A 27,203-nucleotide genomic window follows, 5' to 3' on the forward strand; every position below is an offset into this window, starting at 1 on the left:
AGATAATTTTGAGTGTCTAACACTGCTGCCATGAGCAGTGTCGAGTCTTGGTAAAGATAATTTTTTCAGGGGAGCCACTCTGCTCTTGGCTATCACTAAACTTGTTCCACAATATTTTAAGCTACGGAATTTCACGTACACTGCTGCTCCATAAGCACTTTGAGATGAATCACAAAAACAATGTAGTTCCAGTGTTTCAGGCGTTTCATCAACATCACGAAAATACCACCGAGGTATCTGGATATTAGGTAAATCACATAGTTGCCTATACCATTTGTTCCACTTGTCTTGCAATTCTGGTGGGATAATTTCATCCCAATCAACACCTTTCAGCCATAAATCCTGAAACAGAACTTTTGCTTGAATAACATATGGAGCAAGAAACCCAACAGGATCGAAGATTTTTGAAGCAGCTTTTAAAACACAACGTTTTGTTTGGTCATTTGACTGGATGAAATCAATAACGTCTTTAGCATTAAAACAGAAGATATCCTTAATTGTATCCCATTGAAGTCCAAGAATCTTTGAGAGGGAATCACAGTCAGGCAATTTAAAGCTAACGAAGTCGCCGCAGTCGGTCAAAGTGACGCCGAATGCTTGGAGTTTGGATTTGATTTCTACACCTGGTACTCGTATATCGGCATTTGGTATGACTGGTATTTCAATGACTTCGAGATTTATGGATTTTTCAGGGTCATTAATATTTCGGAGCGTAAGTTCAACTTTCTTTCGACGCCAATATTTCCCGTTCTTTTCACCGAAGGTATGTAGATTTAAAACAGTTTCTCCTTTCACTGGTAACTGTAATTTTCTTGATAAATCTTCTCGAATTGCAGAGATTTGGCTACCGCCGTCAAGAAGACATCTCACAATACAATTCTTACTTCTGCCCTCAGCCACAGCATACACCGTTTGAAGCATAATATTAGATCCAGTTTTGGCAAAAGAATTTTGAACAATTTCCGCCGATGTTTCGGTTTCCTTATTTTTTGCACTGGAGACAGCTGATGCGGGATTCACACACACACACTTTCATGATGTTTACCGCGGCACTTTTTGCAGGAAAACTGTGTGTTCTTACAGTTGATAGCTAAATGTTTACATCCAAAACACAGAAAACATTTTCCTGTACGTTTCAAAATGTTGCGTTTCTCATCAGCGTTCACCTCAGTACATTTATATTTCGTATGATCTTCTTTGTCACAAAATATACATTTGTATCCAATTGTTGATAAAGCTGAAGCAGTCGGAACTTTCGGTTTATAATTCGGATAAACTTCCGTGCGTTGTTCATTTTGACGAAAGTATGGTTTCTGATTCGTTTTCGCAGAGTTCATTAAACTTGCAGCTTCTCGACAGTTAACTTCATTTTTTAAGAATTCGATAAGTTCCTTTATATCAAATCCTGCTTCCATATTTCCACTTCGATTAAATTCCAAATTTAATTCCTCTGGAAATTTCTGCAAAATGATAGGACAGAGAATATTTCCATAACTTCCAGAAGTAACGTTTAACGATTCTAAACTTCGAATGTTGACTTCGCATTCATCGTACAGCTTACGCAGTGCTTTAACATTTGAAAAGTTTCCCACTGGTTCAAGTGATAATAATTTATTCATATGCGAGGTGATAACAACATCTTGTCTTCCAAAACGTTCTTTCAATATTTCTATTGCGGAATCATAATTCTGGTTACTTAAAGCGAAACCGGAAATGGCAGCTAAAGCATTACCTCCAAGTAAGGATTTTAGGTACGCAAATTTTTCAGTTTTTCTCAATCCACCACGATTATGAATTGTATCTTCGAATTGGTTCCAAACGTCTAACCATTTACACGAATCTCCGTAATAAGTTCCGATTTGCAGACGTGGCAACTTCACTGTTTTCGTTTCAACTGGAAGTGCAACATTAGCCGTTTCGTTCTGATGAACTGTTCTAGAAGATTCCGAATTCTTCTTCAAAAATTGTTGCATTCTTCCTCTCCATATAACAGTTTTATCCTGGTATTCTTGACTTAAGGTAACTTCATTTTCAATCTCCTCCGAAGTTACTTTCGTTTCTATTTCTGAATCTAAACTTTTCAGTTCATTGATTTTCTCAATTAACTGTTCATATAAATCCTCGATTATCTCAATTTTCTCATTTAGCGGAATATTATTTGCTAAATTCGATTCGACTTTGGTTATCAGTTTCGTAGTTAATTGTCTAAAAATCGATCGTTTCTTTTTCAAATTTTCAAGAACGCCCTCCATTTTCGAAATATTCAGTCTGTCGATTTTCTGGTTCGTAATAATCCCGGTTTGCAGGCACCATAAACAAAATATGTGTAAATCTCTAATAAATCAGACTGGATCGCAGTTAAAGTAATAAACAGAGGAGCGTTCTTCCACAAAACATTTATTCACGAACACCAAAAACTAACTGATACATATACATAATTGACATCACAGTTTCTTTTTACAAACAAACACTACCGCCATCTATTGGCGATCTATGGATACACAATCCTAAACTTAACAAACGCTGCTAGCCCTGTATGGGGTGCGCCAGAGGAAAACAGGCGTGCTTTCCCTGTCCTTTACTTCATCACTTCTTATAACCTTGCAGTCGTCAACCCCACCGACAGTCCTCCTACATACTGGACTACCAGGGCTCAGGGGTGGCCTGATATCACTTTAGCCACCACTGGTATACTTAATAATATTCACAATTGGAAGGTTAGCGAAACCCCCTCGCTCAGTGACCATCGCTACATTGAGTTCAGAATTGATTCGGAGCACCAATTTATAACAAAGAACAGATGGAAAACGAAGTACATAAACCTCAAGAAATTTAAAGATGCACTCTCAACCCATATTGAAAGTCGCGTCGCACAATGTAACAATTGCAACAGTGGTAAAGACATCGACGCCATGCATGAAGATCTTATGCAAACACTGCTCTCAGTGTGCGAAAAAGTCTTGAAAAGGAAACATTACGCAGCCCCGAAATGCACTCCTTGGTGGAGCACCACGCTGACTGCTGATCGCAGCAAAGTCCATGCCCCAAGGCACAGAATGCAAGCATGCAAGGATCCCTTAGAAAGAGAGACACACTCGCTAATTTTTCGAAAGCACAGAACTGCTTACAAAAGACAGATTGCAAAAGCGAAGTTTTCATCCTGGAAAGAGTACTGTACAAACACTGCGAATAAGTTCGGAACTGTCTTCAGTATTGCACATAAGATGTTTACACCTACTAATCTTACTGCCACAATAAGCCACGGAGCAGCAACTAGCACAGAAGTAGTCGCGCACATTCTGGAAAATATCTTTAGACCTGATAACGCAGACACAGATAATCCCGCACAAAGAAATATCAGAGCCAGTGTTGAGCAATATTACAATACCAAGAAAACAGATTTTGAACCGCTGCCAAACGCCAAAGAAATGAGCGACATTGTTAAAGCATTAAACACCAATAAAGCCCCAGGCCACCTTGACACCATTTACATCATTCCCGAGACACCTTGCCACCCGGCCGAATTCAACATCTCGATTAACTGCAGGTCACCAACGTGGTTCAAAGCCACTGCAATCTACACCGATGGTTCCAAAGAAGAATGTGGCACCGGTAGCGGATACTGTGTTCTACATGGGAACCAGATCTTAAAGACCTGGGAAAGAAAGCTTAAGCACCATAACTCAGTTTTTCAGGCTGAACTGATTGCATTAAAAGCTGCACTTGTCTACGCACTGGAAAATAACTATTCCAGTATATGTTCAAACTCAGCGTCTAGCCTCCAGGCAATCCAAGGCACATGTAGTAAAAATCCACTCGTCAGGGCCATACAAAAACTCTTACTAAGAACACCTAAATAGTATAGGCCTGAACTCTAGTGGGTACCTGCCCCCACCGGAATACTGGGTAATGAAATTGCAGATGCAATAGCCAAAAGAGCAGCAACTGACCCCCACGTTCGCACACTTGACGTGCCTATCCCGTGTTCGTTCTTAAAAGGCTGAGCTCGAGAGAGAATTACTCAAATGTTGGCAACATCTGTGGGAGACAGAGACCACCGGCAGAAGAGTTTACAGATTTTTTTCCAAAAGTCTGCCGGCTTCTAAAAAGTGGCTCGTCTCACTACACTCAGAATCTAACAGGACATGGTCCCTTCATGACTTACCTGCATCGTTTCAGACGACCCGAAAACGAGCATTGCTCATGCGGGATGGTAGGAGATCCGGACCACTATCTGTTCGCTTGCAGAGAGACCGCTAAATATCATCTTAGGCAACTAGTAGCAAACCACATCCATGCATGGGCCGAAGCTACTTCGAAAAATCGCAATGCATTGAAACGCATATGCGACTGCATAAATATTGCACGCAAAATCTCAGACAGGCTGGAGTAATTCTCAGCTATCATCCTCGTCACCAGCACAGCCCTTGTATGCTCTGTACCTGTAATGAACTAATTTTATCTTAAGTTAGCTTAGTCGGCTTTTCTTATCCCTGTATACATTTATCTCCTTGAACTTTAAACCTTGAATTATGTATTTTGCCTTATTTTATGTATTGTTTTCACTGTTTTGCCTTTTTTATTTTATGTATTATTTCACTTTTTAGTATTTTACTTCTTATTACTTTTAGTATTGCTATTTAGTATTTAGCCCTATTTTAGATATTATTTTTACTGTTTTATCAGTCACTTTGTTAATTGCTCATATATTGCACTGTACTCATTTATTGTTCACATTGTGGATGTCTTTTGTATCCACCTATCTATAACTATGTAACTGAAATTGTTTTTCTCACCCGCAATGCATCCTTCTTCCATCACTGCACTATCGTCTTCATCCAGCATTTGTTTGCACTGCCCCCAGCAGTCGTCTTGAGCACAATATGTATATATAAGTGTTATTTTGATCAAGTTATTTCCGTCAGCGGGGCTACCTGGCCGATATGCTAACTACCCAGTGGACCGGCTGCCTCGCTGTCGGTGGAAAGAAAGGAAAGAAAAAGTTGATTGTATACGCATGACGTTATGCATGTTCTTCGGTGTACATTTAGACATTTGCTAACTTGGATACTTTGATTTAAGCATTAATACTAAACTAGGACTTGGATAGTTTGATTTACGCATTGGCACTAAGGTCTGTTGTAATGATGGTGTGTGCATTATTTGATAGTTTCAAAAATAAAAATGAGATAATGTCTGCTATTAAATCTGTACAGCTTTCTGCAAATACAGTAATGAGAAGGGTAGAAGTTATAAGTTCTGACGTTAACTCGCAACTTAAACTGACTTTCATCGCTGCAGCTATTTCCCCCTGCAACTTGACGAATCGACTGATATAGTTGATACGAGGGTAGATTACAGCGCGTCGGGAAAAGAAGCGATATAATTATTGAGACTTACTAAACTTTTTTAGATCGTCAAGTTGGACTATTCTATTAGTGAAATTACGTTTATAGTCTCAATTATTAATTTTTGTTTGACGAAATGCGCTATAGGTAGTTCGAGTTTTGAGCTGCTTTTCCCTTGATAAATCCGGCTCAAATCTCGAGTTCAGCTATTTTCCATTTATTGCAATTTTTTGTACATATTTGCTGTGTATTTGAAATGTATTTAATTTTTACAAGAGTTCTTTTTAAAATTATTTGTACGTTGAAAATTTCTTAATTTTTTCTCACCCTTTTTGATTTTGAAGTCATCTCGATTTGCAATTTTTACATTTAGCTTTTACGAGATAGCTTTTCTACTTTAATATTGTTTCTAGTTGTTACATGATTTTACATTTTTGCTAAGGAACTATAGTGTCAAATGAATTTTTAGCATTAGCTTTTAAACATTCCTCTTACTTATAAAACTGTATTATAAATATATTAACATAGATATAACTATATTATAAATACATTAATATATGCAGTGAAAGAAATTGAAGTACATATTCCTCTTTATACCCTTTTAAATCGATCTCATTAGCGGCCGAGCGGTAAAATCGCTGAACACTGGTAGTTCGGTCCGAGGTTCGAATCCCGCTGCCTACATGGGCGTTATAATCAAATATATCTGTTATTACCAACATATCTCTGGTAACTTCCAGAAGCATAAAAGTTTAAAACACAAAAACCGTGTTTTAAATAAGTTGATAACTATATATTTGAATAACTGTATTATAACTATTTATGCAGTGAAAGAAATTACAGTACATATTCGTATTTATACCCTTTTTAAATTGATCCCATCAGCGGTCGAAGGGTAAAATCGCTCAACAGTGGTAGTTCGGTCGGAGTTTCGAATCCCGCGAATGGGATGGCTGCATGGGCGTTTTCGTGGTTTTCCTCATGTATATGGTTTTCCTCATGCATACGAGCTAGTTTCGCTTAGAAAGTCCTCCACGAAGGCAACCCACATCTTAGGCAGATAGCCCTCGAGGCTTTGCCGTAATCACATAAAACTAAAACCAAACAAGTTTTACATCTGAATAAAAAATACACAAAACTGATGTAATATCTAAAAGCAGACCACATAAAATATCTGATAACTGATTATAAAAGCATGTATTAAAATATCGACAAGAGTTTAATTGAACTGAAAATTATACAGGAGATTCTAAAAACTACTGGAAATTGAGATTCATATAGTCAATTAAAACTACTTAACTCAATATGAATGTTGAATTTAGGATGCGCATAATTTGAATCTGTACTGCGTATTCTTTAATGCCTTTGTTAATGTATTACATTTTTATACACCATAAATTAAAATAAAAGTAGGGGAAAATTCATTAAAATTTAAAACAAACGTAAAATTTATAAATTACTGATCAAAACATGAAATTAAGTACATTAATATAAACATTAGTTTAAAAATTACAATTTGAAATTAAAAGTATGCACTCGTTCTTGATATGTGAAAAAGGAAAACACCAAATATATTATTTTCACCAGAATTAAATTAAGGAATTGCTTATCTGATAGATCAATAGCCAGAAGCCTATATCATACAGATAAGAAAACAAATGAATTAGTCGTTACCTTTAATTCAGGAGTTATTGCTGTCTTTAATGTGGATGCTCCGGTAAAATATGGGCTTAATTTACTCATAAGACTTTGATCAAAGTCGAAATTATCAAATGAAAGTAGAATTATCAGCAGTAAATCAGCGAAACACTCGTTTCAGCGAACAGTTATTTCCCAAATCTTAAGAAATTTAAATATCCATAATATACACTTCCAAAGACTATCCGTGACATCCGTCATCTTCAGTTTAGCTCTAAAACGACAGTCAGAAAGTTGAACGGCAGCTACACAGCGCGACCGTGTATTTTCCGACGCGTTGATCTCTGTAATGAACGAGACTCGCCCTTTGTCGAGTAGATCGCAAAAAAAAGACCCGTTCTTCCATTTCGACGGTGTTCAGACTAGGGCCCTTAGATTCTCTTGGGAATGTGGAAAAATGAACTTACATTGTATGCTGTCATAGCCGTGTTGATTTTGTATCGAATATTTGTTATGTGGTACTTTTAGGAAGATACCACAAACAAATTTTCCTCAATCTAACCTAAATTTAACATTTGCGTTGTGGAAAAAATGGAATAACCCTTATTTTTAAAAGACTGGTGAAAAGTCATGTGTAATAGTAAATGGTAAATAACACATACAAATGTTCTCCAATGAAATGCATGAAATTTATTCATAAATTCGAGGTCATTTAAATCATCTAAGACATTTATAATATTCTACGAAAAAAAAAACTTACTCTCGGGAGATTTAAATATATATATATATATGTCAGAAAAATAAAGACTGTTAGAGATTAAATTAGCAACGTAAATTTCCCTTTTCTATTCTAAAAATAGCAACATCTATTTGCACTGCCTGATTTCGAGAGAAATCTATATCATATGATTCTTACGTAACTATGATGATGTAAATGAAAGTAAAACTCAAGCAGCCAATAATAATTTTACAGCAATATTAGCTTTCCAATCAAAAATGCTTTAAAAACCAAAACTAACTCAGTCTGACTTGAGATTTCATCCTGAACATTACGCCCTTTCTGTCCACACTTTGGCCTAGCTACATTACTCTCTGTCTGCTCTGCTGTCTTGCTACAAAATTATCAGAAATGTAAGCCTTTTGGAACAGGCACATTTTCTGTGCCGACTTGTGTGTAACTGCTACATGTTGCTGAAAATAAAATTGAAGATTTAATCTCCTTCGCCTTTCCTGCTCTTGAAATTATTACAACTGAGTCGACAGGATACATGTCATGTGCGTTGAAATTCCAATGGAAATGTCATCGCAATGTCTGCAATAACCAACCATCTGTTCAAACTTCCAAGTGTAAGGGAAATTCATAATGGATATCGAGTACCTGCAAGTCCAAAAGTGCTAATGACGTGTAATGCCATCTCTTAAATGCTTCGAAGGAAAAAAAAATGTTTTAAAATCATCTTGTGTGCCTGTGCCTGTTCTTCACGGAAGTGTTATCACCGAAATTGTGGCTACGATTGTGAAAGCGAATTAGTGAATTAATAAGTGCAACGTAATTAAACAGCAATATAAAAATTTAAAAAAAAATCGAATAATAGATATGCTGCGAGTGCTTGAAAATGAAATCTAGTGCCAGCCTTTCAAAATTAATCCAGAATTTCTTTATAGTAAAATGATGAATGTTTTCCGAGTGCTAACGTTTCAAATCATTCCAGCGTTCTCAAGGTCATCGAGCTGCGTATCTTAATATGGCTCTTAACCCTTTCCGGCACGCTACCTTTTAAAGTCGGAGTTTCGATTTAAAAAAAGGTAGGCAGTGTAATTAGGCCTAGAGGAGTACACAAGTAAAATTTTGTGAAGATAGCACTTATCGTTTTAATTCTGTGGGTGTCCCCAAGTGGCACACTGATTGAATAGTTTCGAAAAAAAAAAAAAAAAAATGCTGAAACGAGCATTGTTGTCAATGGACTGACCGATGAGATGCGGAGAAGCAAAGAATACAGACTTTCAGTTGTCCTAGATTATGGGTGAGCCCGGTCTGGGCATACCTAGGGTTCGCCGTTTGATTTTAGGCAAGATTTCAAGGTAAAAATTTAAAACTAATATAGAATAAGAAGATTAGCATGCAGCCAAAAAAAATGACATAGAAATTTCTTTTCAAACGATTCCTTTTATACCCTAAAAAGAGTTTGGAAGATTTCTTTGAAAAATGAGGGTCTTAAAAAACCAAACATTGCTAAAATATATGGACTGGTTTGTGTTGAGCTGCCATCTACTATAAATAAAGAAGGCTCAGAGTAACCTATAAATCCTCTTTCATTCAATTTTTCTGTGCGTACAGAAGGAAATTTTTAGGCGTGTCCAAACCGGACACACTGTGCCGCAAAGGGTTAAGCGCATAAATTAGGTTGTTCTTTCGCAGCTATAGGATTAAATTTACAATTGAAGTAGGTGCCAGAAATTTATTTTCGCTTCTGCTTTTACCTAATTAAATCTCCATTGGGAACTGATATTTTTTGTTAATAAATTGGACATTAAAAATGTAACCCTGTGATGAAAAAATGTAATTTAATGATATTAGAAATTTGAATTGTAATAATTTAGTAAATAATTCTTAGATTTTTAGTTATTTTTAGATAAGTTTTTATATTTTTGAAATTTTGTTGAAAATTTTGAATACGAATTTTATAATTATTCTAAAAATGAAGAAGTAGATGTAAAAATAAGTCATATTAGTACAAGTAAGTAATATGAAATTATGGCAAATGCATGTTAAAATTTATGGGTGATTGTGTGTTACGTATAGAGTATGTTGAGAGGATTCCTTAACAGAGGCCTGTAATTACCTCTGTACAGTTGTTCGTTTTACCCTCTTCATATAAGCTACTGTTGGAGGATCTCGTTTTAAGAATGTGTGTAATTTTTTTAAATATTATTATACTTTGTTTTATTGTGGAATGTATTAGTGTAGTTCTGAAAGGCCAGTTACCTTGTGCATAGAACGGAGGCCTTTTCAAGTAACTGCCTAGGCACCCTAAGCCACCAGTGCACTGGTTAGCTCAAGAGGACAGCCCTACTGATGGATATGTTTGTTTAGAAGTATTGCGAGGCCTTCCAGTTTGGTAAAATCAGGAATTGTAAATGAAAGATAATAACGGTGAAACCATAATTTCTGAAACTGTTATTCCTATTATATTTATGGTGTTAAAATATAATTTATCAGTGTGGAAGTTAGTATCATAAATATTTATGTGCAATACATTTAATTATAAGTTATGATTATGTAAAAGTTTATTTTGTGATATTCTGTAATAACAAGAACCCTCCCTGAAGAATTATGATTATGTGAACTCTCAAACAAAAAGACTTTTGGACTGAAATGCTGAAAAATTCAATAGGACTCTAAAAATTTATTTAAAAAAATTGATATTTATAAATTATACTTTACAGGACAAAAATTTTATGATTTATGTTTTTTTTTTTTTTTATTTTTTTTTTTACATTTGCTACTGCTTTAACTCTTTCTCTTTAAAAAGGCTTCTCTGTCTCTACGCCTTTTTCTTTTTGAAGGGGGGTTATGTAAGATAAAAATATATGAATCAAAATTATAGTTTAAACTATAAACATTAATTCTTCCTCTTTGTGGAATTATTAATCCGAGTATGCATGGATCTGTAATATCCGCCACATAAGCCGTGTGATGGTAGGCTGCAATTCCAAACTTGATGTTCACGTTTAACTTCCCAACAATGTAGATCTTATCACCAGATGCAGTCTCAAGGGTAACACAGAATGTTTTATCTTTAAGCTGTTAAGCTAAATCTTTCCGAATGATGGTGGCATTAGCTCCTGTGTCAATGATCATATTGCAAGGAACTCCATCGATATGCCCATTGATGGATAGTCCATTACTGCTGCCACTCGCTGCAGAAATTTTGAGCGCTTTAAAGCTGTGTTTTTCATTCTCTGGCAACCTCCGTTTCTTGATATGGTCATTCATTTGTTTCCCGCTTCGTTGCTGAGAAATAGTCGTAATTTCCCTGCTCTGGGGTGTTCTGCATTTCCTTCGCACGTGGCCTTCTGCTCCGCAGTTCCAGCACTTTGGTTTCTTGTAACTCCTTTTCAGTCCCATGGCATTTAATTGTCTGTTTAAATCGTATGCCTTAACTTCCGTGCTCTGGGATGTTCTGCAGTTCCTTCATAGGTGGCGTTCAACACCGCAGTTCCAGCACTTTAGGGTCGGTTTCTTTTCACCAGTATTCCGTCTCAGGTCATTCACTGGTCTTGGCAACTCATCCGTTTTATTATCCGTGCCCTAGGGTGTTCTGGAATGCCGTCGTATGTGCCCTTCAGTACCACATTTCCAACACCTTAGAGCCACTCTGTTCTCGCTCCTACTCCGTATCAAAGCATTGACTTGTCTGGATAAATCATCTAAACGAGCCATCAGTTGATCCACTGGCTCGTGGACTCGCACAGCTCTGACTGGGTGGCGATCTCTACGAGTTGCTTGCTAGGCTGCCTCGAATTTCACGACGTACAACAGAGCGGTTTTTATATCCTTCACATCCGCCATTCGTATAGCTTTCTGTATTTCAGGATCCTGGATGCCGTCGATGAAGTATTGCAGGGTCAGGATTTCCCTTGTTTCTGTCGGGCACTCCGCAAAGGCGAGATGGGACAGCTTTTTAAAATCTGTGGCGAGTTCCTGGAGTGTTTCAGTGGTTTTCTGTTGGCGGGATTTTACCTGAAGCCTACTGTAGTCTTTCAAACATTTCTCTCCAAACCGTAGCGCCAATGCACCGAACAGAGCTTCGAAGTATAATCTCTGGTTTTCTGGAAGCGTCTGCAGGATATCCGCTGCGTCTGCTCTCAGAGAAGTGGCGAGATGACAGGCCTTAGCTTGGGAATCCCATCTATTCGCATCCACCATTATTGAAAATTGCGTCTTATAAACTTGCCAAGAGGTCTTCCCATCATACGTAGATAACTTCAGAGAGCGATGAGCAAGCATGGGTAAAGATTTAAAGCCCTCTGAATTGCTTCCTCCTGCGGCTATGCATCTCTTTAATGTGTCAACTTTTTTGGCAACGACTGAAGAAACTCTGTCTTCAATTTGTTGTTCGAGTTGTCCTTGTACGACAGAAACTCTATATTCAATTTGTTGTTGTACGGGCGAAACTCTTCCTTCCATTTGTTCCTTCACAGAAGAAACTCTTTCTTCAATGTGTCCAACTTTATTTTCAACCGCATCTATTCGGCCTTCCATAGCCTCAAATTTGTTTTGTATTATGCAAGTAATTTCCTTTTTCATTTTTTCTTGACCTGCTTGAATGGCCTTCATCTCTTTTCCTTAACGAATTTTTGACTAGCGTCCGTTTTCTATTTAACGGTTTCCTGTCGCGCTTTAATCTCTTCTTTAAAGGATGCTTGGCTAGCTTCCATCTTTTTCTGACCGGATTTCATCTCCTCTTTAATTTCTTCTTTAAAAGAGGCAAAGGCTGATATCAACTGCCTTAACTGTTCTTCCATCGCTCTTGTTATTGGCATTCAAATCCCACTTCTGACACGAAAAATTGTTGCGTGCGTACGGTTTCGTTTGAATTGAATGCACAAGTCCAATGAAAAATGAACAGGTGCTACTTTGGTAGACGGTTGCAGGGATTTTTGGCGATTTACTTTGGTGCAATTGTTGGCGCGGTTTTTACATTCGTTAGCCATCTTGAAAAACGTTGTTTTTACGTATTTTGCGCATAGTAAAGTATTCGAAACTTTAAAAAAATGAATATCGTTAAAAGTGATAGATTAATTTTTTGTTGAAAACGTTTTTTAAGATGGCAGGCAAATGTAAATAAACACATTTACTACGAGTATAAAATACTAAAGTAAGGTTAAATTATTACTTTCTTATAGCAGTGAAATAGAATAAAAACACCGCTATAAAAACATTGCGCCAACCTTTAATTGAATTAAAATATTACTTAAGCTGAATATCGAATTAAAAACCATCATACCAATGTTTAAAATAATTTAAATATTACTTAAATTCAAATACTTTAAAATAAGTAAATAAGAACGCTTCATACACTAGAGTTAAAATGACAGCAATTAGTTCATTGCCGGTAAAAAAGGAGGAATGTCTAATACATTTTTTACCGTTACAGCGCTTCCCACCCATGACCACAGTATGGCCGTCCACAAAATCGGCTAACGATCTTCATCTGTGATCCGCATTTCTCGCACTTCATTGCAGAAGCAATTCGCGAGGTTTCCTCCAAAAATTTAAAATAAATTTCCTCTGACCCTTGTAACAATTTATAAATAAGTATTTGAGTAGGAAAGCCAGGCTGACCAAAATAAGGTCTTAAAGGACAATCTTTTGATTCCGAAACCAATAATTCTTGGTACTTACAAATAATAACATTAATCTTTGAAAGGGACATATCCGTTCCTTATGAAATCTAAGGAATTCGAAGAGATGAATAATAAAATTTTAAAATGGCGCGGTAATGTACAAATATTCACTAACCAATCAAGGAGCTGATTACATCACGCATAGAATTAAAAATATTTAAATAATCATACATAATGAAATCATTAAAAAATGCTAAATTAAATTGTATTTTAATATTTAACAGACATAAATAATGTTTAAAACATTAGATTAAATTTATAGATATTAAAACCAATTACTTTTAAAGCAAGGTGACGTCATGGATTACATCATCCACTAAATTTATAGATATTAAAACCAATTACTTGTAAAGCAAGGTGACGTCATGTATTACATCATCCACAACATAAAATTATATAAAGTATCATAAACAATAAAATTTTTACTTAAAGAAAAACTCAAAATTGAATTGATTTTTAATATTTAGAAGCCATAAATAATATTGTTACGTTTTTCTTCTGACACCAGTTGTTACGTTATTTTCTTCCTTCACGTTCGTACGGGTTAGTGAGGATTTGGAGCGAACAATGACAATACTACTTGATGAAGTACCGAAACACACTTTATTGGCCAGTATTGTTAGGACAGCTCCAAAACACGTTTTTACAGTCGTCGATGAACTACTATAAGCATGCTGACACGATCAGCAGCGACGCAGCCTCCAGGTTATTAGGCTATCACGGTGGAGACAGCTTCACTGCAAAGCACTGGAGTACAGCTCCCGACTCTGCTTGGTCGTTCTCGGAACTCCAAGTACTCTCGAGACTCTCCACGCTAAAACTCACGATGCACTCGACGACACACAGAGCACAGCTCCCAACTCTTCGGTTCAGTCATTCCCGGACCTCAACACTCTCTCTCGACGATGCAGTAACCGTCATACACTACGAGACTCTTTCGGTGCAGTCGACGACCCACTCGGCACTCGCTGCCCAGCTGTCAACTCGATCGACTCCGCAGGGATTGACTCGCTAGATGAGACACCAACTCGATACTAACTATCTCGTACTCTCGAGGCACACAGACACACACACTGACTGACTGTGGACCAGCAGGGTTTATATAGCTTTCGGCTTGTGTTCGAGAACATTCTGGGCTAAATCGGTAAGAATTCGTTCCAGAAGGTTCTCCAACCGTCCATGGCATATCGCCAATTTTGTCGCCAAATGGGCGATTTCACCCCAAATGTGGTAATTCTGCATTCTTTTGCTATTTTATGGCAACACTAAAATTGCTTTGCGGGGAAGCTATCCCACCGCAATTGTACATTTCGTAGCACTGCCCTCTCCCAAGGACTGCAAGTCCCGGGCCGTACAACCCTTGGTGAGAAGCCTAATTCGATACAAACAAAACGTAATGAAACAAGCATAAGATATAAATAAATAACATAACTACAGAAACAGATATTTACACTATGTACAAGTTACATACACAAATTAAACACATCACAATTTTAAATTATAAAATTAAATTTAACAATAAATTTCAATCTCATTCTTTTCATTATTTATACCCAGGTCAAACGCTTTTCCACTGCAGTTCTCAAATGCATTTCTGTTTTTCATGTCACAGTCTGAAGATTCAGTCCTTTCAGACTTGCCATCCATGAGACAGTTTGTTCACCACTCTGTAGTTCATTCGCAGCATGCTTACAGCTTACCTTGGTATTTTTAGCAGATGGTACATGCTTATTTACCTCTATTTCCTGAAAGCCAGTTCCGATGTTTGCACCAGGGTCATGAATAGAATCCGATCCTTTACAAGCAGAAGTATCGAGGTTTAGAATGAAGTCCTTGTCTGCAAAACCTGCACTATGAGGTACACACCCAGTTTGTGAAGTGGATAAATTTTCCTGCAATACTGGAGTACACTGCTTAAGGTGCACATCAGCTTCTCCCATCTCTGCATCACATACACTTTCAGGTGGTTCAATACTTATTGCCTGCGACTTCGTAACTTCATCAGTTTCGTTGAACTTAACAGTCGCATTTTCACTTTTTCTGTATTTACTTCAGGCACATGAGAATCATAACCTTCTTTCCCGCTTTTCATTTCTTCATCTTGTCGATCTCTTTCTTTAATCTCGTTAGACGGTTCATCCTTCATTTCTTGATCATTCTCAGACCGTTCATTAGCTACTCTTTTCATTTCTTCATAATTTGATTCTTCAACTGCTACTTCTCTCATTTCCACATCGTTTTTTATGCCTCCAATATCTTCTGTAAACTCTACTTTCATCTGTTGGAGTTGCTCTCGCACCTTTTCTTGGCCGACATTTATTTCTTCTCGTCGGGCGTCTTCCGGTCCGGTTGTCATCTCTTTTAGTCCGGCTTTGATCTCAGCTGTCCATCTTTTTATATCCAGCTTTTATCTCTTTCAGTTCAGCTTTCATCTCTTCCCGTCCGGCTTTCATCTCAGCCAAGAAGTCCATCAAAGTCTTCGTTTCCTCCGCCATAGGTTTCCTCTGCATGGTTTGTCACTGGCATTCGCTCACAAATCCCACTTCTGACACCAGTTGTTGCGCTTTTCTTTTCTGACACCAGTTGTTACGTTATTTTCTTCCTTCACGTTCGTACGGGGTTCGTGGGGATTTGGAGTGAATAATGAGAATACTACTTCATGGAGTATCGAAACACGCGTTATTGGCCAGTATTGTCAGGACAGCTCCAAAACACATTTTTACAGTCGTCGATGATCTACTATAAACGCGAAATGTAGAGCATTAGATTAATATCTTTGGTTAGATATCTCTTCCATCTCATTGAAGAATATTATATTTTAATTCCTGTAAACACTGCTGCTTTTATGTGCATATTTTGGTGTGATACACGTATATCTTTGTAATTTACTAATTTTAAAATTTAGTTGTTCGTAAAGTAGTATTTTCCTATTCTATTACTATTACTCTATTGCGTTATTTTAAGAGTTTAATATTTATTATTCATGTATAGAAGGAATGCATTTTAAGAATACTTCAAACTGAACGATCCAAAGAATACTACAAGCTGAGTTTAAATAGAGACTTGCATTTTCAGTATTTTTACAACAAAATGTTAAAATACCTTTACCGCTAAAATTTTAATTTAAATGTTTCTGTTTCGGATGTGGTCAGCTGTTACTCCAAAGGTATAGTTAATAGAAATATTATTATTAATAACATCCTGGGACTTAAGCATGTATATTTTCATAACATCCATGTTTGGAAATATAGTGTATATGTGTGTGAAAAAGACAAAGGTTTTGCAAAAATGTACGATCAATTAATGACCCTCTTCAGGACTAATTTTAAATTGATGAATAGCGAACATCATCTCTAAATTGATATATTCACTTTGGTTAATGCTTTATATTACATTACTGCTTCATATTAGCACTAATGGTGTTTTCATTAATATGTCTTCTTTTTTAAATGTATAAATATTTCGCTAAAAGTTTTCATTCAAAATGTCTTTCTTTTACATGTAATTTTAAAACTTCTGTGAACCTAATTAAAAAAACAATTTAAAATAAATAGAATTTTGTCCTGTTACAACCCTGTGTTTAAGCCCATAATAAATTTGCAAATTGTGAATATTAACCAATGTTTAGAAGTGCCCTTATATATACGGTGTTGATATTTTTCTTTATAAAATGGTATTGAAAATTTAAGTGAATTACTTGATGAAGAGAAAATTTCTCAAAGAAAGATTTTGAAAGGGCGCGTAAAGAAAATCATTTAAGCAGAGGTTCTCAACGGGTGGTACGCAAAGAAGCAAAGCATTTTTAACTATTAAATTCAAAAACTAAATCCCCAACATCCTGATTGAGTTTTTTCTCTGTCACTCGTAAATTTATACGATCTGAGCTTTCTACAAGAGTGGTGGTGGTGGTACTAAAGTGGCACCTGATTGATATATGCTGGGCGATAATTCATTAAACCTGGATTAGATGAGTGAGTCTTTTTTCCTCCCCAGTTATCCTTTAAGTGAAGCAGAATGTAAGACATTTTCTTCTTTTTTACCGCGTTCTTTCTTGGTGTAATTGGAAGTTGATCTGACTAGCAATCTCAAGTTCGAATTCCGGCGAGATCATTGCTGATTTTTCTCATTTTCTGCTTCGATAAATAATTACTCGCTTACAATTTGCTTATTTGGTTTATCCAAATTCTTGAACAGCTTAAAAGCAAACCTTTGGGAAGAACATGTATGAAAAGATGAACTGTGAAATCCTGTCTGAATTTTTTTAATTTACAATCTTATATTAATTCTGTGCTTTGGTTAAAAAGTAGGGAAAATACGTTATAACTGTGAATTGTTAAAATATGTAAAATATATTGTAAGTGTCTTTATTGATCTGTTTTTTAGGATGGATGAGCTCAACTTCAGAGTAGTTATCGTTCCGTTGAAGTTTCAAAATGTGGAACCTGATTCGTACCTGCAAGAAACAAAGAGAAAACTTGAAGCATGTGGCTTAGTCGTCAATAACGTAAATTTTGTAAATCTAAAAAGGCCTGAAGATGAAGATTATCCTGAAATCGAGGAATTAACGATTCAAGTACAAGCTATGTTTCCTAATAATTTCAAATTTCAAAAAGCTGGCTTGTATAGAGACGTTTGTAAAAAATGGAAGAATCAGCATCTCCCTAATTATTGTCCAATACTTGCGTTACATGAAAATGATAGCTTTGTAAACAAACGAATACCATCCCATCGCTCTGTACAGTGTAGTGATATTTCATTTGGTGTATTACCTCATAACGGAACCTATCTTCAGTACGCCTCGTTGTCTTCTTCTTCATGTGAAATCGACTTCTATCATGATATACGAAATCTTGAGATACAGTATAGCCATTACGGAATTTCTATGACTTATAATAACATCAGGAAAATATTTATCAATATAGGTTCAAGTCCCTGCGAAATATTTTTTGATTTATGCAATCCACCTGTTGTATTTCGGGTCGAGCACAGGCGTAATAGTACATATGAAGCATACACATTAAATCATCGCACATGTTATCTTCCTTCTCCTGAAAGAATAAAAAATACCGACCTTTTTATGTTTTTTTCCCCATCCACTGGAAACAAAATAGATACTGATATTTTAGGTCGATCAAACGTGTTAAAAGTTTCATTAAACGACCCTAACCTTGCCGAAGAAATAGTGAGTAGAATACATTTCCGTTGTAGTGAGAAACCCATACATTACATGAATGTCACGTCAGTAAAGAAGATGAAACCTATAGATCCTGTATTTGAATTCTGCCACTTTGGTTGCACATACATATTGACAGCGATAATCAAAAGAAATTTTACTGTGGTCGAACAGGCATCAAATGTAAATGAAGAGATAGAGCAGCTGAAAACGCTGTGCAACAAAGATGGAGATTGCTTGGAGAAGGCTCTAATAAATGTTTTAAGAGCTGTTGATTCAGGAAAGATAATTAATTTCTGGTGCGAAGCTGAAAAACAATTTAATCATTACTTAAACAGTAAAGATGAAATAAACTATAAGCATTACGTGGTACCTTTAAAATGTAGAATGATTCGCCGAATCACGTTGACTCCTACAAGACAACTTTTATGGCCTCCAGAAATAATGTACGAAAATAGAGTTCTACGGAATTTCGATTCAGAATATGCGATACGAGTTTCTTTTCGCGATGATAATATGATGAGACTTAGCTTCTATGCCGCTTTTGCTGATTCAGACATATTCAATAATTCCATAGAAAAACCCATGCTTGAAGGAATTTGTATTGGTTTTAGACTGTATGAATTTCTTGCATGGTCAAACTCCCAGATCCGAGATCATGGAGTTTGGTTATATGCTCGAGATAAAAAAGGCAACACAGTTTCGGATATACGAAGATGGATGGGTGAGTTTTCTCATATTCATTCGGTTTCAAAGTACATGGCTAGAATGGGGCAGTGTTTCTCACAGACAGAAGACGCCATCTCAGTTCCGCTAGACCCAAGCCATATTCGAACTGAGGATGATATTGAAGGCGGGTATGATGTAACAAATGGAAAGCCTTACTGCTTTTCTGATGGCATTGGCAAGATTTCGGTAAAATTGGCAAATGAGGTAAGCATGTTTAAATTTTTAAAGAATAGTATTTCTATAAAAATACCTTTTTTTTTCTGTTGTAAAAGATGCAGAATAGTTTGCAATCGTGAAAAAATAAGTAACATTAAGCCCCAGTTATATCCATGCATACGTCGTAGGCAGTTAGCTATTGATGTTGTACGAAGTTAGTTAGCTATTGATGTTGTACGAAGTTAAATATTTTGTAGGAATCCAGGAGAATTTCTTGTCGATTGTTAAACCGAGGTACTTGATTGTATTAACAGATTTGATCTTTTGATTGTCAATTTTTAGAGCTAAAGCTTCAGTTATATTTTGCCCTGGTTTGTGGATCACTAAGACTTGGGACTTACTATGTGAAATTTGTAGTTTTTGAATTTTGCAAAGTTGGTTAAATAACTGGAGTGTTTCGTTGCAATTATTCTGTAAAATGTATCTGGTACGGCCACTTGTAATAAAAGCTACATCATCTGCAAAGGCTACAGCTTTTGAGTGATCTATCCATGGATAGGCAGTGATGTTGTTGAAACTGATATTCCAGAGATCTGCACTCATGCAAGACCCCTGAGGACATCCTCTGACTTGATTACGCACAATTTCAGTGTTGTTGTAAAGAATCATACTTATTCTGTTTCTGAAGTAATCTTGAATAATTAGAAATAAATTTTGAGGGCACTTAAAAAAACGCAGCTCTCGTAAAACTGTTGGCCATCATAAAGAATCAAAAGCTGATTTTAAGTCGAGACATATTATTGCAGAATGAAGTTGGTTGATTTTATTGTTTTTGAGTTGTTCAAGAGCTGAATTAATTGCATGACTTGTTGAAAGTAGACTTCGAAATCCAAACTGGTTATTGCTTATTAAGTTTTTGCTGTAAGTATGAAATTTTAGACGACCAATAAGACATCTTTCCAAAACGTTTCCCAGGGCTGGGAGAAGATTTATCGGACGATAAGATTTAGGTTCATCGGAGCTTTTATTCTTCGTATTGAAGAGTTATATAATCAATTTTCAGACAATCAGGAAAGGTAGATAGCTGTATACATCGATTACAAAAACGACAGATTATGTCAGGATAGGCTTTATTAATTAATTTTATAATGTGGTTATCGATGCCGTCTGGGCCTGGTGCCTTTTCTAAAGCTAGGTTTTTAATTATTTGCTTTATTTCTTGTTTTGAGAAAGAAATATCGTTGTCTGTTTGTGGAATGTCATTGCAGTTACGGATTCTGGTTTGAGTAGGAGAATCTTCAGCATCTTTTAGAAAGACAGAGTCGAGAATCTAATTTAGGGTTGAGAGAGTGGCATCCTGAATTTCAGCAGAACTTGAAAGCAAATTTGAGGGAAGTTGGATTTGCGACGGTTTAAATATTTTACTGCTGGCAATCTTGTATAAGGTGCCATAGTTGTTTGAACAATATTTGTGCCAACTTCTTAATTTAGATTCGAGAATCATCTTTTTGTAGTTTGCATTTTCTTTTTTGAATTTGAGCCAGGCTTGGTGTCTTAATTCATCGTCAGTAATCGATTTCATTTTCCGTTTCAATGCTCTCGCCTTATGCTTCTGAGCGCGTAACTCTTTGGTCCACCAATTTATATGAAAGTAAGGTTTTGCAGATCGTATTGGAAAGGTATTTTCACAGATTTCTTGGATTTTTGTTATAAAATCTTCTGTAGCTTTATTTAGATCTTCTTTTGTTGCACTTAGTTGGAAGGAAGAAGTCATTGGAAGTGCGGATTGTTGTATTTGCTTAATAAATTTCTTTTCTTTCTTTTTAGTAATTTTAAAACGTTTCATTAAAACTGATTCTGAGTTCTCTTTGATTTCAAAAGTAATATATTTATGATCTAAGTGGGAGTTGTCTTCTTCAATTTTGCAATTTGAAATCGAATTAATTAGGTGATGGGAAGTAACTACGAGATCTGGCCACCCTCTCCCATACGTTGTTTCGAAAAAAGGTAAATCCGAGGCTTGATTATGAATGACAAGATTATGTGAATTGAAGTCTCCACAAATTATGTGTGGATCTCGGAAGGAAGACGAGATGGATTGTAAATCTTGAAGCAAAGGAGAAATATCCTCGAAGGGAGAAGAAGTATGTGTAGAAAAAATATGTGTAAGAACCACACAGGAGAAGGGGAAAAGGACCCTTTATTAAACTGTTTAAAATTCACAGTGCGTCGACTTGGCGCTAACAAACTACGCCTCACCGAGCCGGTAACTCAAATAACAAGAACTAAACTAAATATTCGAAGATATTAACAAGCAGCGTAATTACTGTAACAAGGCTCAGATAATACTATTATCTAAAACCACTAGATCATAACGGTTACGAGATCGTTACGTATTTGAATGGCGGCTGCACACCATGTCCCGCTAACTGCAAATAATAAGGACGCCCATCGCCGTTTTCTTATAAGGCATAAGGGAACGGTTAATTCAATCTCCAGCATCATGAATACAATCGCGGCATTGGGCACAGACCTTTGTCAACCGTGTTAAAGTGATGCTGTCAGCAGATTTCGGCCTCCACGCTCTGGTATACTGACGATAAGCTGTGCCACTAGTCCAGTGGATTTTACAATATCTGCTCATCACAACAGCTTTGTGTGTTTAAGCCCCAATTTAAATTGTGCAATACTAATAATTCGCAAGTGCATAACATCTCCTTAGTGAGAAGGGTAATGCTTCCTTAATGATATGTGTGTAATCCCTTCAATAGCATGTGAAAAAGCATCTTCTAGTGCAGTGTTAGTGAACGTTTGTGTGCCTCACGTTTGTGCGCCTCTCTATGCATTAATTGTTTCTGGGGCACTGCCCCAGTAATTAGTGCTACTACAGCATCCTAGTGCTATTTTAATCAGTGTTTTTAATAAGTGCTATATCAGTGTCTGACGCTACAATGAACACCTTACGTAATCCTAACTGCACTCATCTGCACACATGAGTATTCACGAACTCATCATTCAAGGTGTACCTGTATTTATGTAGTGCAGAACTGCCCAACACTAGCTTTGTGCTCCAGCCTTCATGTACTCCAGTCGAGAAATTAACATGCCATCACGTGACCACACGTCCATAACCCTTACACATTTATACTAACATTTCTAATCTATTTGATCTCATTTGTCAACATGCACTCATATCATTTACGCTATATTCTCATGTGCCTTTCGCACCTCTATGTGCCTGTGCATTCCCATCTGTATTCATGCTTATTAATATGTATGTATGTCTTTTTGTGCTTTAAGTGCCTAGTACCTGTTTTATGTGTTGTATTTATGTATTTTGCGCTTTGTGTTTTGTGTATTTATTATTTGTTTATGTGTATGTCTTTTTGTATTTTTACTTTAACTACTTACCATCTCTAACACCACAGCTTGTCTTTTCGACCTGTAATACTATCCTACTAATGCCCTTATAAGGCCATGTACTTCCGTTTGAAAACCTCAATAAACTTCCGGTGCACCCTCGTGAGGCTCCAGGGAGTTATTGCACTTGTTAGAGGAGGGCGTGGGACACATGCCTGTTTACCTCTGTTAGACACCATGCGTCCCCGTCCTCTGTAACCTATCTACCTAAAATCTAGTGACAGCAAAGTAATAGCTGCTACTCCACGTTAACCAGCAGTAAGCGTAAAACCAGAAGCTCACGCTTCAAAAGTACAGCGCTTGCCCACACTATCTAAATTTCCCTTGTAGAACTTTTCGCTTTTAGGGAAAAACCGAAATAATCAATCCCAAATATAGTCCAGTCAGTGAGCCAAAACTGAAGAAACACACCCCTCAAAAAACAAACATTAAATATTTGGCTTTCAATTAGTATATGTTTCGAACTCTATGTTTCGATAGTTAGACTTCCCTTCGAATTTCTAGTTCCGACAACCATAATGTCAATTTCGACTAACTGAAGTTGAAGTAATCGACGTTTTAGTGTAAATTCACAGTATGGCAATTAGATAATCAAAATGTACTAAAAATATAAACGTTGTGGAGTTTACATTGATTGATTGATTGTTCATTGTCTTAATACAAATACGACAGGTAATTAAAAGAGAAGGCTTGTAGAGTTTTGTTTCTGGCATGGCTCTAAGAATATAATCGAATGTCGCATTCTTTTTATCCCTTCTTTGTCAGAAAAAAACTTTCCTTTCAAAGCGAAGATCATCGCAAGGACGCAAATCTGGAGAACACGCGGGATGACGAAGTACACATACTTATTTTCAAGATAGAGCTGGTCTGTGAAGTGGTTATTGACCGAAGACGGGTAAGGTGTATTTTCGTGCAACAGAACGGTCTCCTACTGAATAACGTAAGAAAACCGTCTGCTTAATTCTTAGCTATCTCAGCTGAGTGGCTGAGTGGCTAAGTCACTCAATGCTCGGCTGAGTGGCTAAGTCAGCCACTCAGCCAAACCTTTAAAATACCAGCACTGTTCCACTTAATTTAAATACCTGTTCATTCTTCCTTGGGTAAATAACATAATCGTACTACCTTTAAATTAGATTCTAAAAATACCAAGTGAATACAACAATAGCAAATGTAACTGAACGTTCATTTGTATTACGCCTTGGTAATTTAAAAACTAAGGCGTTAACAAAGCTCTGCTTTTTGTGCCTGATAACATAGTAATAGTTTAAATATTTGCAAATCAAACAATAAATTAGAATCTAATAATGTGGCTCTTAATTAAAGCATTCCCACCAGTAGCTCAGAGATAGTATAAGACTGCTGAATACTGGTAGTTTGTCGCAGAGTCCAAACCAGGCGAATGAGGTGGCTGCATGGTTTTCGTGATTTTCGCTATGTGCAACATGAACACGAATCACTTTCTCATAGTAAAGCCTTTCGTGAAGTCCTTCCTTCCCTTAGTCAGATAGCCTTGATGTGCTTTACCATGTCTAAATGATCAACCAAACTAGTTTATGCACGATTTCTGAACTTAAAAGAAAAAGAAACTAACTGAAAACCACTGTAGTTATACAAAAGACCGTCAATAAAGCAGCCGCACCGTCATTTAAACTTTCCGGCTTTCCGGCTCTGTTGATGGGTGCTATCCACCATCTGTAGCTCAGCGGCATTTATTATAACAATAAAGAGTACAGTTACATTACAATGGTTGTGGGATCGCTGGAATCAACTCAAACAAACCGCTCATTCCCTCGACTGATTTCTTTCAATTCTCGACTTATTTTGAGATTCCCTAAAGAAAGCACTTCCGCATAGAACAACAATAAAAACTGAAATTAAAAAATGTTAAAAGTTAAAAAATAATGAAAACTAAACTCTTTTTTTGTTAAAGATTATATTATTTTATTACTGTAATTGATACTTCCTTGCTACTACAAAGCACTGTATAAAAATAGATTTTTAGATTGGAGGCAGATCGTAAATAGCTGTCAGAGTATATATCGATGTTACGTCAATAAATTTACAAACAGTCTTGTTATAAGAGTTGTCAAAATATTAAGAGACAAATAAAACGTTTACAGTTAATTTATAATTTCAATAAGCTAAATTTAAATGCTGAGATGAAACTGCAGACAAATGAATTATTGTTCCAATGCATCAAATGAAGCGAAAAACGGTTTGTTTACTATGAATTAAACTAACTTCTTTATTTAAGCCTGAAATGGTGTTTTTTTCTATAGGTAAGCAGGGACGTATTTTCGTTTTGACTAATTTTTTTTTTCAAATCGAATACATGGCGACCTGCCGAAAAACGTCAGCAGAGAAATTTGATATACACAGTCAAGTCATATTAATGTTACCACCACATACTTTTGACGCCAGCATGAAATAACCAATCATAGAAAGCAGGTGGTAGCACGCTGCAGTCGAGCATATATAGAGGGTGTCTGTGAGTATCAGAAACACGATCAAAAGTAGACCGTGTATGGCAAAATGGCAGCATCCATAAGTCAGCGACGTGGCAAATGTGCACCACGGGCTATAGATGACAAAGGTGAACGGCGGCTGCGGAGATGTGTTCGGGCAAATTAGACGTCCAAACCGTTGAGCAACTGACCGCCCAGATGAACCAAGGGGCTACCAACGGTGTCTCCTCAACGAAGGTTCAGCGAACTTTGCGGCGTATGAGCCTCTGGAAGCAGACGCCTGGTTAAAACACCTATACTGACTGCAGTTCATCGGCGACGAAGGCTGGAATTTGCACGCCAGTACTGCAACTGGATGTCCACTGAGTGGCGACAGGTAGCCTTTTTCCGATGAATTACGTTTTATGCTCTATCGGACAGATGGATGTTTGCGTATACTGCTTGAAACGCCGTAAAAAGCAATCACCCTGCAACAATTGCCGAAAGAGGTCCGAGCTGGAGAAAGGAGCATTGTGGTGTGAGAAATGTTTTCGTGGCATTCAGTGGGTGCACTCATCATTGTGGAAGGCACGATGGATCAACAGAAATACGCATCTGTCCTTGCGGACCATGTACACCCCTACATGCGAATTATTTTTCCTCAGAATAAACCAGTAGGACAATGCGAAGTGTAGTGTCATACAGCTCGCAGTATACGCGCGTGATTCGAAGAGTACCACGATGAGTTTGCAGTACTCCCTGGCCAGCAAATTCAGCGGACTAGCAAACCCAATAGAGAATCTGTGGGACCAACTCGATTGTGTTTTTCGCGCCATGGATCCTCAACCCCTTAACGTAGCTCAGCTGGTTACTGCACTGAAATCAGCCTGGCTCACCATTCCAGTGAAACGCCCTCAAGAACCTAACTGACTCTGTTCCTGCACGTCTCGCAGCGGTCTGCTCTGCGAAAGGTGGTTATTCTGGCTTTTGGACAGGTGGTCACATTAATGTGACTGGACTGTGTGTATTGTCGAAAAACATCCGAGTGTTCATCCTTTGTTAAATACAATGAAACAGATTAGTAAAATTTGTTGCTACGAAAGAAGAATGTAGAAGAGACTGTTATATGATTTTCATTCAGAATTTTCATAAACAGGTGCACAAAGCTCTTGGACACGACAAACATTGCAGTGCTTTTCAAATTCGCTATGGTGGTTATAAAGGAATGCTTCTTACTGACCCAGCTTTGAAAGACACCGATATAGTATTTCGGAAAAGCATGAAGAAATTTAATTCTCCGGGAAATATTAGATTGGAAATCGCAGGAACCAGTGCACCAAGTAAATAAATTTTACTTTTTTCTATTTAATGTTTCTAATTTAATATTTTTATATGTACGGTTTAATTTTAAAAAGCAAGAAACAGATAAAAAAGATTTCTCAGAATTTTTTCAGGAGTGATTGCATGAATTCAGGAAACTGAATAAATTAAATAATTTTAAAAAATAAACGTGAAACGAAAAATATTTCATGTTTTACAATCATTTTAAAGATAACCAAATACAGCGAAACATTTCATGGTGACCACTTCTGGAAAAAAGCTGTATTTCTCTGAATATAAATAACCATGGATATTAGTAATTACAGACTTCTCTAATATGAACTCTGTGTTAAGGGAACCGGAATATCTATTAAAGCGATCTCCGAAATGCCTTTTTTTATTATTGTTGCCTGCTACGGTTTCGTAGAAATTTACTTATATAACTGGGTATCAGATGAATGCATACTTAGATGAGTAACGTTTCTTATAGAGATTATAAGCAGCTCAAGGAGATTGGAAAGATGAACTGAAATTTTCCTTAACGCTCGTGGAATATCGCAAATT

At 36.7% G+C, this 27,203-nt stretch overlaps 1 protein-coding gene across 11 annotated transcripts in view; it reads left to right on the forward strand.

Annotated features, from left to right (window-relative positions):
* The window catches only part of LOC118190586 (uncharacterized), a 228,101-nt gene that overhangs the window by 145,021 nt on the left and 55,877 nt on the right, over nucleotides 1-27,203 (forward strand). For 10 of the 11 annotated variants that reach the window (XM_085825327.1, XM_085825331.1, XM_085825330.1 and 7 more), the window contains 2 exons: nucleotides 17,781-19,503; nucleotides 26,476-26,659. In XM_085825327.1, coding sequence (XP_085681453.1) covers nucleotides 17,781-19,503; nucleotides 26,476-26,659 — 1,907 coding nt within the window. The remainder of the gene's footprint in view (nucleotides 1-17,780; nucleotides 19,504-26,475; nucleotides 26,660-27,203) is intronic. The other variant, XM_085825338.1, reaches the window with a different exon arrangement.

The sequence above is a fragment of the Stegodyphus dumicola genome, chromosome 10, assembly GCF_044657685.1.
Source record: "Stegodyphus dumicola isolate Sdum_Otavi_A_Nest chromosome 10, ASM4465768v1".
In the NCBI taxonomy this organism is placed as follows: Eukaryota; Metazoa; Arthropoda; class Arachnida; order Araneae; family Eresidae; genus Stegodyphus; species Stegodyphus dumicola.